The 14,568-nt window shown below is 43.1% G+C and overlaps 1 protein-coding gene across 1 annotated transcript in view; it reads right to left on the bottom strand.

Moving 5' to 3' along the window:
* Positions 1-302: 302 nt before the first annotated feature.
* SLC25A24 (solute carrier family 25 member 24) overlaps positions 303-14,568 on the bottom strand; it is a 28,533-nt gene continuing 14,267 nt past the window's right edge. Inside the window, exons 4-10 of the mRNA XM_054564703.1 lie at positions 12,669-12,780; positions 11,466-11,624; positions 10,875-11,027; positions 9,910-10,017; positions 8,314-8,481; positions 4,596-4,746; positions 303-2,330 (exon numbers count right to left, since the gene is read on the bottom strand). Coding sequence (XP_054420678.1) covers positions 2,146-2,330; positions 4,596-4,746; positions 8,314-8,481; positions 9,910-10,017; positions 10,875-11,027; positions 11,466-11,624; positions 12,669-12,780 — 1,036 coding nt within the window. The 3' untranslated portion in view covers positions 303-2,145. The remainder of the gene's footprint in view (positions 2,331-4,595; positions 4,747-8,313; positions 8,482-9,909; positions 10,018-10,874; positions 11,028-11,465; positions 11,625-12,668; positions 12,781-14,568) is intronic.

Raw genomic sequence — 14,568 nt, 5'->3', positions numbered from 1 at the left:
TAACCAGGAAAGGTGGACTGGGTTCATCATGAAAAACATCATTTATGTCCCAAGGTACAACAGAGACAACAACTGTTGTAGCTGTTCAGGAAAGGCCTAGATATTTGTCAAGATGGTATGAAGACAGCTATGAAGAGCACTATTCAAACCACCGCCAGCACTATAAGCTGTATTACACAGCCGTTTTTTTTGTTTTTTTTTTTTTTGCTTTAGTTACACTACTTTTTTAAATGAGGAGACAAGCCATTTTAAAAACAAATATACACTTTTTTTAATATAAATGTAAAGTAACTGTGCACTAACGCCAGAAACAGTGTATCTTCAATTCGGGGTTCTTTTCAAAAGATACAAGATGATTGTTTCAAAAAATACAAGATGCATAGATAAATCACATTCACTCCTTACAAATGTTAAATAGCAAACAATTTAAATTCATAGTGAACAATGATGACTTTTCAGTAGCTTGAGATTTCAATTGTTCATTCCATAATTTTTATGAGTAAAGAAAGAAAAAGCTAATCATGTACCTTAATATTGTCATTTATGTATTACTCCAAGTACAAACCACCCTAAAGACAGAGTCCCATGTTTATCATGTATTACAAAAATACTGAGACATTTGTCAGGCATAACTCATATAATGAAAACTATATTTTGGGATATGTTTCACAAAGATGAGTCCAACATTTCTCTTTGGTTCATAAAATATAAGAGGTAGATTCAAATACAGTATGCCTACCATGTCACTGGATGGTCATTAAAAGGTTGATCATTTATAACAGAAATTATTAGACATCAAACTTCAGTTTAGGAGGTAAATTTAAAAAGTGGTAAGAATAACTTCAACTAATACATCCTAATCACATAAATCAGAAAAGACAGTTAACTACAAAAATGGCTTTAGTAAAATAAAAATATGCCACAACATTAAAAGTAAGTTTTCTATATCATGAAAACATGTTCTAAAACTTGGGGCAAGAGAGACTATGAATGTATATGTTTTAAAATCGGGCCTTTCATTCAGGTGTAAGTACCTACTAGGTACGATTGGGTCCGTCCTGCCCAAGCTGAGAAAGGCAGGTTTGAAGAAACTGGACAGTGAGGAGAGAAGAGAAAGCCATCCCCCCATGACCAACCCCTTCACGTACTCAGGAAACTGCAGATCACCAAGGACAGCCCCCAGAAGCCTTCCTGATTAAAACAAAATCTGACTCAAGTAGGAAACAAAGGACTGAGAAAAGAAAGATGCTCTTCAAAAGCTGATACTAAGTAAAAAGATTTTGTTTCTTGGTACTTTTTGAAGCAATGACAGAATAAGCAAAATCTTTCAAGTCAGTTGCCAGTGTTTTGGTAACGTAACAGTAACATACTAACAGTCAGTGTGTCCTCCCAGGTCCCAAATAACAATGCAAGGAAAAGGGGACAAGGCCCGCTGAAGTAAGTATTATTTCATCAATCCTCCTTAGACAAAAGTGATATAAAGGGTATTTATATCCCTTTATATAGACAAAAGGATGTAGGGTATTTGTATCCCTTGAAATTCAGCCACTTAGGTTCATTCTTATTCAGCTTAAAGAAAGACAAACATAACCTCACTGCTTATCTGGCCGATGGAAGGTATGTTTTCATGCAACGATTTTCTATCAATGGCTCTAAAAGGAAATTTTAAGAAGTCTATAAAAACATTCAAAATATATAAAACAATTTAAGTTTCAAGGTTTTCTGATCATCTTGTTTTTAAGAAAAAGACTTAAGTATAAAGAAACTGGCACAAACATGAACCATCAAAAATAAAGATGAATGATTTATAATTCTACCACACAAAACAAATTTAGTTCAAGCAGGTACATGTTTCAGATTTAGGATTCAGGGCAGAGATTTGTAGAAAGGACTAAGAAGAAGAGATAAAATACAATTTTCTGGCCTTTTCAGAATTGTATGAGCTTCAAAACTATGATTTTTTAAAAACATTTCTGTATGTATAAAATTGAGCCCAAATGTTTAAAGTGATCCTTGATAAGCTCTTCCCTTTTGTGAAAAAAATATGGATTCTTTTGCCATTGACTTGCAGTTCTAGGAGAAAACAGTCCCTCTGGAGATTATAGGAAATCTCAATAATTGCGCAAAAGCAAAACATTCAAAGTGTCATTTCTGGGTTACTCCTAAAGTCTGTTTCATATTTTCATAAACCACATAACTGATGCCTACAGCGGGGAGCACCTTCATGAAGTTTGGGGTGATGCCTCTGTAGAGTCCTGGTATTCCCTCTTTGGAAACAATTCGTCGGAAGAGGCCAACCATGTTCAGCTGTTGGGTTCCTTCTACCATGGCTAGAAATTTTAAAAAAAGAATGAAAGAGAGAAACCAGGCTAATTTAATATTCAAGCATGTTCTGTTCTTATTACTACACATAAGTATGACTCAGAATGATCTAGAAAGATAAAATTTATTCCAAGGAGGTCCAAGAAAGTACCCCTTTACATAATTCTCATTAATGATAGTAATACCAGTTATTTATTGAGTGATTACCATGTGTCAGATACGGGGTTATTTATACGCCCATCCTCCAAGGTAAGCATCAGTAAACGCATTTTCTAAATGAGAGCCTGAGGCTTGGAAAGATGGAGACACTTGTCCTCGTACACTGAGGTGGCAGGTGGCAGAGCAGAGAGCCGCGATTCCGACCCCGGGGCTCAGCACTTTCCACCACCCCGCGCTACCGCCGCCTCCCCGCCTCCGCTTTAACCACGCGCTGAAGAGGGAGCCGTTCCATGTCAGGGAGCTTAGAAAAATGTCGGGTCCCTGAGCCTTGAAAGTGATCTCCATAGGTGGGCAAAGGAGGCGGCAGAGCCAAGGCACTGGCGCCAGGAAGGCAGGGCCGGACGCACGCGCCCTGCGGGTTCGCCTCCGGCAGCTGGCGGTGGGCACTGCAGCCGTGGGCGCGGTAACCGTGCGGGAACCGAGAGGAAACGGGAAAATTCACGGGAGCCGCAAGATTATGGGCTTTCAAACTCCCACGAGCTTTGGAATTTGTTCCAAAGACACCGAAAAGTCACAAAGACGTCTAGGCAGGAGTTAAAGGCTCAGACCTTGACTTTGGAAGCAACGTATCTATCAGCTATTCAAGGGACCTGATCCGAGCCGGCAAACCGGTGGGGAAGACGTGTTAGCTGATGGCCTGGGTTTGAAGTCTGGCTCTACCCTCTACCAAATACACAAACTTGCAGAAGGTACTTAATCTCTTTTGACCCCAGCTACCCCTCTGCAAAATGGAGATAATATCAGTATCACCCCCAAAAGACGGTTATGGCGGTTCGATGAGAGCGGATCTTCGCGCCCCTCCAGCGTGCGCGTTTCCCCCTGCCCCGGGCCTCGCACAGCTTTCCTGGAGCTGGGAGGCCCCTTCCGCCCCACTCACCTCCGCCCAGCTGGCTGCCACCCATCTTTGCAGGCTCGGACCCAGGGAGCTGAGAGGCCTCGATTCTGTGGCCCCGGCCAAGAGGAGGCGGGTTAACGGGTTGTTTGTTTGCTGAACGTGGGCCTTCCCCACTGGGCAGGGCACAGACCACACCCGACGTATGCACCGGTCTAGCCCTCCCACCTGTAGGCTGCCCGGCACTGGACGGGGGCTCAGGAAGTACTGGTAACCAAGGATGGACGATGGATGGCTTGGCCGCGGGAGGGGTGGTCATTCTCGGAAGAGAGGTTGGGGATAGAGCTGTAGGTGTGCAGGGTGTATGACTTAAAGGAAGGCAGAGGGCGAGCTTGGCCAGGAAAGGAGCAAAGAAGGAAAGAAAGGCACAGAAAGTATACTTTAACATAGCAAAAAAAGGCAGTGAATCATAAGAAAAGAGAATTGTTGCCCTGGCTGGTATAGTTCAGTGGGTTGAGTGCCGGCCTGCAACCCAAAGAATTGCTGGTTCGATTCTCAGGCAGGGCACGTGACAGGGTGGCGGGCCAGGTCTCCAGTAGGGGGCGCGCGAGAGGCAACCACACATTGAGGTTTCCTCTTTCTCCCTCCCTTCCCCTCCGTCTAAAAATAAAGTCTTTAAATAATTTTTTTTTAAAGTCTTTGTAAGAGAATTGTCGATGAGATGGCAGGAAAGCCAAGAGGGCACAGCGGGATCAAAGTCAAGGGCAGAGAAAGTGCCACGGTCGGGGAGGATCCCAGATAAAAAGTTGCAGGGCCCCACAGCGATGAGCAACCCCGGCCGACACTTACCAAGCATCTGACAAATGCCGGGTGTTTTACATATGGTGCTGCACAGTCTTAGAACCTGCACAGTCTGCGTTCCCATTTACAGATGAGAAAACGGAAACCCAAAAGGACCTGAGCCCAAATCCATCTAGACACTCCTCGTGCACTTCTAGAACACGCGTTCTCCGCCGGGCGAAAGCCCTCGCTGCGTTTGAGCTTACGCGCCGCACACGTACAGCGCGCGCAGCGCATCTGCGGCACCAAGACTTCAGGAGGAGGCGCTGCTCAGGCCCAGGGTTTGTAAAAGGCTTCTTTAGGGGGGCGATCACGGACAGAAGGTGGAGCTCTATTGCTTTAAAAAGCACGGGAGTGCGTCGTTCTCTCGGCGAAAACCCACCTTGAGCCTGCATGCGTGTCCTCACCAACGCCAGCGGGTAGCTGGCCAGCTGCCCACAGGTGCTAGACAAGGCGCCACACCCCAGCAACACCGTGACTCCGGGGTTCACCGAGTCTTTGGCAAAATTTTCCAGCCAATGGGCCTTCAAGAGCTGCCAGAGAAACAGAACAGAACGGAAATGGTGAACGACGACCTTCACAGCCGCCTTCACTCCCCGTGACCATTTTCACAGCTGCTCTCGTCCTGAGAGGCCACGCTCCCGCAGGTCGGGCAGGACGCCCCCAGGAGCGGCCACCCGGGGCGCAGGCGCATGCGGGCTGCACCCGTGGGCCACTGGCTTCTAAATAAACGGGAAGGCCCGCAGCGCCCCAACCGCTGGGCCCAAAGAACACTTCCTGCAGTGAGTGTTCATAAAAAGAATATACTGCTACTAACTGCGTCTAGTTCTGTACTTGACACGTATGGTATTTCATTCACTCCTTTTATAAAATTCTGAGGCAGAGTTATTCTTCCGATTTTAGAAATGAGGAAAATTAGTCTCAGTGGGGTTTTTTGGTTTTTTTTAAACAAGGGTGCAGAATCAAGCACTGGTCCCCAGGCCATGCTTTCTTCCCTATTACTTTAGGTCCCACTATTTCCATTAGAAGGCAATAATTGAGAGAAGTTGTATAAAATATGTATGCTCTTTTTTAAATATAAATATTTTAAGTATAGCCCTGGCTCGTGTGGCTCAAGGGACTGAGTGCCGGCCTGAGAACCAAAGGGTCACCAGTTCAATTCCCAGTCAGGGCACATGCCTGGGTTGCCGGCCAGGTCCCCAGTAGGGGGCGCGCAAGAGGCAACCACACATTGATGTTTCTCTCCCTCTCTCTGTTCCCCTCGCTCTAAAAATAAATAAATAAAAATCTTTTTAAAAAATATTTTAAGTATAAAAATATTTGCCAATAAGTGGGAAAAATTATATTTTGTTATGGTAGCCCAAGAATACTAATACACTATCCAAAGCAACCTGCAAATTCAATGCAATCCCTATTCAAATTCCAATGATACTTATTTGAGGAAACAGAAAACCACCTAAAATTTAAATTTATAAAATTGTCAAGTGACCCTGATTAGCTAAAATAATCTTGAAAAGGAAGAACAAAGTTGGAAGCCTCACAAAGTTGGAGGAGATGATAGATAGATAGATAGATAGATAGATCAATCGACCTTACATCACAAAGCAACAGTAATCTAGACAGTGTGGTACTGGCATAAAGACAGATATTTAGATCAGTGGAAGAAAATAGAGAACCTAGAAATAAATTCTTGAAGATAAAACCAAATGATCTTCAACATGGGTGTCACAACTACGTATCAGGGAAAGAAAAGTCTATTCAACAAATGGTGCTGGGAAAATAGGGTATCCACATGCAAAAAAACGAATGGACCTTTATCTTACACGGTATATAAAAATTAACTAAAAATGGGTTAAAGACCTAAACATAAGACCTAACACTATAAAACTCCTTGGGAAAAAAAGTATAGGGTAAAAGCTTACGGACATTTGGCAATATTTCTTGGATAATACACCAAAAGCACAAGCAACAAAAGCAAAAATAGACAAATGGACTTCATCAACTTAAAAACTTCTGTGCCACAAAGGAGACAATCAGCAGAGTGAAAAGGCAATCTATGGAACGGGAGAAGATATTGCAAACCATATACCTGATAAGGGTTAATATCCAACTATTTAAAGACATCCTACAATTCAACAACTAAAAACATTGATTAAAAATAGGAAAAGGACTTGGAATGACATCTCTCCAAAGAAGATACATAAATGGACAATGAGCATATGAAAAATGATCGACATCACTTATCATCAGAGGAATGTAAATCAGAAGCACAATAAGATATTGCCTCATACCTCACAGGATGGCCACTATCTAAAAAATAAAAAAATGAATAAATAAATAAACAAATAATCCCCCCCCCCCAAAAAAAAAACCCCAGAAACTAGCAAGTCTGGCCAGGATGTAGGGAGATCAGAATTCCCGCACACTGTTGGTGGGGCTGACAAAGGGCGCAGCTGCTGTGGACGACAGGCTGGCAGTTCCTCAGAGCACTTAACGTCCAATGACCATGTGACCCAGCAATTCTACCCCCGGCACATACCCAGAGGGACTGGAAGTAGATACTCGAGTACTTGTGCCCAACGTTCACTGCAGCACTATTCGCAATAGCCAAAAGGTAGAAACATGCCAAGTGTCCATCAACGGAAGAATAGATAAATAAAATGTAGTATACCATGCAATGGAGTATTAACCAGCTGTAAAAAAGAATGAAGTCCTGATACAGGCTACAACATGGGTGAGCCCTGAAAACATCACGCTGGGTGAAATAAGCCAGGAAGGGAAAAGGACAGATATTGTGTAGTGCCACTTGTACAACGTAACTGGAACAGGCGAATTCAGAGAGGTAGAAAGTAGATTAGAGGTTATCAGGGACTGGGGGGAGGACAGAGTGCAGAGTTACAGAGTTTATGTTTGGGGTGATACATAAAAAAGTTTTGGAAATAGCGGTGCTAACTGTACAACATTGTGAATGTAATTAATGCCCCTGAATGGTACCCTTAAAGATGGTTAAAATGGCATATTTTGTTATAGACATATAAAACCACAATCTTTTTAAATATTTCTTATTTTAAAGATTGTATTTATTTATTTATTATTAGAGAGAGGGGAAGGGAGGGAGAAAGAGAAGGAGAGAAATATCAATGTGTGGTTGCTTCTCACGCACCCCCTACTGGGGACCTGGCCTGCAACCCAGACATGTGTCCTACACTGGGAATCAAACCAGCGACCTTTTGGTTTGCAGGCTGGCACTCAATCCACTGAGCCACACCTGTCAGGGCAAAAACCACAATTCTTAAAAATTAATGATGTCATATACCAAAAGCCACTGAACTGCACACTTTAAATGAATGAAATGTATGGTATGTGAATTGTAGCTTCATAAAGCTATTTTTTAAAAAAGGTCATGCCCTCTCAGAAAGGTTTCATCACATGTACGCCCCCTGCCCTCAGCTATTGGGTGGGCCCCTTCCTAATATGCCCAGGCTGGCCGCCCACCCACCCCCAGCACAACTGACCGCACAGGGGTCCGCTGGCCTCCCTCCCCTACCAGACCTTCAAGTCCTCCTTCCGATCTCCAGACCCAGCGCCTAACCCACGGGCTTGCACGTAGTATGTGCTCAATGTTTGTCAAGTTCATACATTAGTAAATGGTTTCAGTGACAAGGGTGACTTAAAAAATTATAGTCCGGGTTGTTTCATCCATATCAGGGATGCCTCTGTACCAGCCACACCAGCCTCTTCGCTTTATTACTATCGGATACGAATAAATCAAAGGAAATGTGCCATTTTCACTTATTTTCTCTCTCCCGCCCCCAGGTCTCCAGTATTATCTTCCAAGCTGAACAACTATATGCCACTATGAGTCCAATCCCTTCATTAATACAAATAATTCACAGAGAAATCTACTACAAAACTGACCACAGGCATGTGAGGTCTCATATTCAAGATACTTGGGAAAAAAAGATCACATAACACCCCTGAATCTACTTTTGGTTACAGATTCTCCCCTGGTATATATGTGCTTCTTCATATAAAGTCCAACTTGAACAATACGAACTACTTAACTGCACTTTCAGAATCAAAATTGGCTTCCAACTTACCTCATACACAGCAAGATCAATACCTGCGTAAGGTATGATGCCTAATAAGTTGGGAATATAACCTTTGTAAAAAGCTCCCATGCCTTCACGTTTCAAAATCTTCTTGGCACAATCAAACAGCCCAGAGTACTGCCCAGTTTTGCCTACGGCCAGCCTGGTTTTCAAAACCTGGGTGTGAAAAAATACAACAAAATGTGGCAGCTCACATTAACTCTATCATGAGGAAATTCAAACAAGCAATTGTACAGAGAACCACCACCTCGCGCACACCGTCACCCAGACGACTTGCAGTGCATTGGTGTGCCGTGCCTCACACATTACCTCTCTTGAGGGGCCAGGACAAGAGCCAGGGGGAGCCACTTACTGCAAAGAGAACCTGAATGAGGGCAGCAGCACAGGAAATAGAGGAAAGGTGATCTACTGATGTCTCAGCAGAAGGCACTGGTGGCCAATTAGATAGGGAGGGAAATGGCGGAGTGAGAGACAACGCCAGCGTTTCTGGCTTGGAGCGCAGGGTGGGGCCAGCAGCGAGGCCGGGAGGCGGTGCTGCTGAGATGACCAGCATAAGAGGGGCGCCAGGTACTGAGCTGGGTGCTGCTGGGAGCGGTGTGGAGAGTGATATGGCCCATAACATTAGTATGGCTGTAAGGAAAGCTATGGCAGTAAGCGCACCACAAAGGTGAAAATTAACCCAGCACGTATCGCCTGGGTCTTACCAGTTACTGAAAAAACCTTTGCCGTATCGATAAAAATATCTGTATCTACAACATTATTTTTGCCCTCAAGTGGGAGTTGGTAAAGTTTTTTTGTAAAAGCCAGGTGGTACATAGTTTCACCTCTTCAGGCTTAAAATATCAGGTCTCTGTTGTATATGGGTTTGGAGGGACGTAGTTAACCACCTTTTAAAAGTGTAAAAAGTATTCTCAACTCAAGGGCTTTACAAAACAGTCCACAGGTCCATGGCTGGCCAACCCGTGCTCGGATCAATAGATGTCTAGGGAGACCTACCGTCAGCTAATCAAATGCTGAGTTCCATGATGAGATTTATGGTACCAAACTCTTTGGAGAGGAAGAGGTGTTATCATTCTTATCAACACTGTGGCCGCCAGCCGCCTAAGTGACCCTCAACTACCCTGCTTCCTGACATTCGCATGCTGGGTAGTACCCTCCCACATTCTACCGGGGGTGCTCTGCGTGACCGACAGTTCACAGCAGGGGTGACCAAAGATCACAGCTTCCATCTCGGGCGCTACCCCCACCCCTCAGAGCGCCGATCTGGGGAAACCATGCCGTGAGGATACCCCAGCGGCCTGTGGAGACGCCCATGTGATCAGGAACTAATGTCTCCAGCCAACAGCCAGGAAGGCGGGGCCTTGGCAGTGGCTGCGGCCCTGGCCAACCCCTGGACTGCAGCCCGTGAGAACCCCGGGGCCACGGGCCCTCAGCTCAGCTTCTCCCAGATTCCTGAACCACGGAAACTGTGAGAGAGTAAGCACTTGTTGTTTTAAACTGCTAATTTGGAGAATACTTGTTACACGGCAATGAATCATTAATACGAAAACAGTTAACCCTGTCAGACTTCATGATGCCACGCACCTCCATGGGATAAATAAATGTCTGTGCAGTCGCTCCGGCCAAGGAACCAGAGACAAATCTCTCAAGGGTTCCCACTTTCTGTCCTGGCTCAGTAAGCATCTTCTTGTACTGTGTAAAGAGATTTTAAATGCACATTAATATTTGCTATAGACAGTATCGTGCGTCCCTACTCACAACTTCATGTATGGTGAAGCTGTAACCCCCAATGTGATGATATTTGGAGGTGGGGCCTTTGGGGGGTGATTAGGATTAGATGACTTCACGAGGATGGGGCCCTCGTGACAAGATTAGTGTCCCTCTAAGAAGAGAGACAGAGTTTTCTGTCTCTCCCTCCTCTCTCTCTCCCCCCATGCGCATGCACCAAGGAAAGGCCACACGAGCACAGAGCATAAGGATGGCCGCCTGCGAGCCAGGAAGAGAGCCCGCACCAGAGCCCGACTTGGCCAGCACCTTGATGTCGAACTGCCCTGCTCCAGAACTGTGAGAAACAAATCTCTGTTGTTTGAGGCACCCACAATATGGAATTTTGTTACAGCGGCCCAAGCTGAATAAGATGATATCAAAATACAAATCAACTCCTAGAAATCAATTAACTGACAAGTGATGATGTTTCTCAGAATGCATACGCTGCACTAACACTACTTAGGGGGGAAAGGGAGGCTGACAGGTGAAGACACTCAGTTAACGGGACAGTGGTTTTCAAGGTAGATTCCCACAGAACCCGGCTCCTCCTTTGCTAAACAGAATAACAGATTCTCCCCCAGACGCCCAGAAAGTACAGGCTTAATAAAGTGTTCACAATTTCTGAATAGCTGCTCCATAGTTTTTCTTTGTGAAGGTGAGGTTATTTTCACTAGCACAAATAAAACTGTTAACTAAGTGACAAATATTAATGACTTAGAAAAACAGTTTCTGTAGGTGATACATATAATTAAACTATCACTAACAATACAGCGAACAATTACCTGTTCATACGCCCAGAACTTCACAGCTGTCTCGGGAGCAATTTTAATGACATTCGTACCATTTCCTCGCCAAAGGGAGCGGACGCCTCCTTCCTTCACCATCTGCCGGAAGCCGCCATATATGCTCATTTTGTCTGATTTTGAACCGTGGACCTAAAAACAAAAGTAAAATGATAGGAAATGCTGGTAGCGTGTTGTTACTATTTCTACAGGAACAGGGCAAACCACCCCCTTTTCTCCAATACTGCAAGACGACGTATTTAAAAATAGGATACGGGAGGCTGAGAAAATATGTGATATATAAATAATTTAAGGAGAACCCTCCAGTAATTACTAGATATATAAAACACTTGAACAATCATAGAATGCCAAAGACTGAAAGTTCACCACACATGTACCAACACTGTGAGATTTGGCAGCACACTGAAATACTTAGGTGGACTGAATTTAGGGTTAAGAGTAATACAACAGATATTTTTTTAAAGGTATGAGAGACTATTACAGAGAGCTTTTTTAACTTTTTTCAGAGCGCCATATTTCTCATCATTTGAGGACATTCAGGACCAACAGAGAGGAGAGCAGCAGGTTCACCTGCATCATGACTTTGAGACGGTCCAAGGGCGCGGTGCTGGTGCGGGAGACGGCCCCGGCGATGCCGCCCGCCAGCAGCTGCCTCCACCACTGTCCCGACTTCTTCTCATCTTCCGTGAACTCATCCGGAATAGTGAGACTATCTCCTATGTCAATACCCTGTTAGGATGAAGAAAGAGACCCCCGGGTTCCTTCAATTAACAACAGGTCACCCAGCAAGCGTGTTTTAGAGAAGCAGCGCGCTACTTCATAGCTGAGGTCAGCCTCAGCCCCTCGAAAGCGCTCTGGGCCAACCCGAGCTCGGGGGTGACCCCACATTGCTGCCTCCCAGCGACTGAAGTGCGGCATCAGTTCACGAGGAGTGAAAGTGAACAGTATTTACAAACTGACAAAACCAACAATCCCAACTTTCATAATAGATTCAGAGTAACTGTCTCCTCTAGGTCTAAGTCAGAGCAAAAGGGCAGCACTTTAATTCTTTTTAGCTAGAGAAAGCAGTGAGTTTGTCCATTCTCCAAAGATACACCTTTTATCTTGAAATTATATCTATGTTCTACTTTGTCCCATGACATATGCTTTAAATATGTAAGTAAAAGTTAAATTAAAACTGTGAATGTGAACACCCTGAAACTCATTTCCTATATAGACTATCTGTAAGTATTTTTATAAATGTGACTTGTCATTTAAAACATGCAAAAGAGCCCTGGCTGTGGATTGAGTGCCGGCCCGCAAACCAAAGGGCTGCCGGTTCAATTCCCGGTCAGGGCACAGGCCTGGGTTGCAGGCCAGGTGCCCAGTAGGGGGTGTGTGAGAGGCAACCACACAGTGATGTTTCTCTCCCTCCTTTTTTCCCTCCCGTCCCCTCTGTCTAAAAATAAGTAACATCTTTTTTTTAAAAAACATGCAAAAGATGCTATATAAAATTGAGCTAACAGGAGGTATTATTTAAAATGATCTGCCCTCCCATCTATTCTAACCCTTACTACAGAGCACAAACATAGCGTGAGAGAAACAAAGTGCTACAACTTTACAGTAAGAACCTGATACACGTGCAACAGAATGAGCAGAGCCGCACGAGTTCAGGAGCCGCCGGGACTTGGTTGGGCGCCCTGTGCTATAAACGTCGCACTATTCTCAGGTGGCAGCTACGCCCGTGGCTGGCAGTTCCAGGTGAGTGGCAATTAATGCATAAAGCAGACTTACAGTAGAATGTTTCCAGAAACGGACTATTTCCTCGATGTCTGTAACAGGATTAAATAAGAAGTAGTCCCTCCATTCATTCCAGTCCACTGTCATCGTCCCATCGGCATCAATGCTGGGGGGGAATAAAAGAAGCGGCTAACTAAGGAACACAACCAAATATATAAATAAAACTAACATTACTGTCTACTTTGTAGAATCACAGTTTCTTTTCCAACTTAATATTCTTATTAAATTTTAAAAATCCTAATTCACAACAGGTCACTGGAAATGGCAGCAAGCACTTGATGGTCTGTTATACAGTTTTAATCATTTAGATTTTTAAAATGGACCCTAAAACTACAGAGAAACCTCACGAAAGACTGCTTTTAGCACTCTGTCAAACTCTAAGCCAATGAGAGCTATCAGACACAAACAGTGGAAGGTAAAACACTGGGAGGCAGCAATGAATGGTTTATGATCCGTGTTTTCTTGCACTGGTTCAAAAAGGTATTTCCTCATGTTCTGTTACAACATTTGGATGTGATTTGGGAATATATGCAAAATACACTCTCAGTTCCCTTCCCCAACTTTCTCTAAGCTCAGAAAATCAGCAGTTATTGTCTAGAACAGATCTATTATTTGTAGATCTGTTTTTTGAGAGTCTGTAAGAACCATTTGGGACTAAAGTTTCATTAGTAGGAAAACTTTTCATCGCCGATACAATACCTTTATTTAGGAACTACTGGCTATTTCTTCTTGATTTAGTTTTGGCAAATTATGATTTTCTAGAAATTCTTCTATTTCACATGTTCTCAAATTTACTGGCATAAAATTATTTGTAGTGTTTTATTATCTTTTTAAAGTTTCTAACGCATCTATGTGCAATTGGACATCATTTATTTACAAATCATTTCTCTTTTTTCTTCATCATCTGCCCAGAAGTTTCTCCCCAACAATCAGCGTTTGGCTTTGTTGTTCTCATTACTGTAACTTTGCTTTCCGCTTCCACTGCTGTCTCCATCTCCTCCTCTCTACCGTCTCAGAGATGACTCTGGTTTCTCCCTTCACCTCCGCACGTTAATTCTCAGCCTCCATTCTCTTCTAACACAAGCTTTAAGCCTATAAAAGTTCCTCTAAGTACCTCTTAGCTGTATCTCACAAGTTATAATATGTGGTGTTTTCATTTCTGCATGTTCACATATAATTTCATCTTTGACCCATAAATTATTGAGATGTACATGTCATTTCAAAAGTCACTGCAGTTTTCATAACTTATTTCTGTTATTGACTTCTAAATTAATGCAGAGTGATCAAAGAGGGTGGTCTTTGTAATACCGATTTTTGAAATATGTTGAACCTGACTTCTTGGTCTACTGTGAAACCAATCTTTATACATGTTTTATGCATCTAAGAAAAAAATTTTTTCTAATTTTTTGGTGCAAGGTTTTGTTGTATGACCATTACATCAAGGTTCTTATTTATTTACATCCTCTCTGTCTTGACTAAATTTTTTCTCTGCTTGACCTATCAAATATAGGAAGATGTGCATTAAAACCACTCATTACTATAATGAGTTTGTCAAATTATCCTTGGAATAATAATCAACAAACTTAAAAAAGTGTTATTTCTTTATGGTGAATTTTAAAATGTGATGACGCTCTGTTTTCATTAATGTGAAGATATGATTTTTACCTTGTAATCTTATCTGATATTAATTTAGCTACCCCAGGTTTTTTTGTTTGACTTTTTCTTTCATCTGACAATCTCTGTCTCCTGACAAGACTTTTACTAAGTGTTACCTTCTAATCTTATCTGATATTAATGTAGCTACCACAGCTGAGTGAGGAAAATACAGACAGACACAAAAGGCCACATGTTATATGATTCCATTTATATGAAATATCCAGAATAGACAAATCCA

The sequence above is a fragment of the Pteronotus mesoamericanus genome, unplaced genomic scaffold (assembly GCF_021234165.1).
Source record: "Pteronotus mesoamericanus isolate MK-2021 breed Mesoamerican mustached bat unplaced genomic scaffold, CSHL_Meso_final scaffold_99, whole genome shotgun sequence".
Lineage (NCBI taxonomy): Eukaryota > Metazoa > Chordata > Mammalia > Chiroptera > Mormoopidae > Pteronotus > Pteronotus mesoamericanus.
Note: the sequence above shows the minus strand (reverse complement) of the source record. Positions and strands in the feature narration are given on the sequence as shown.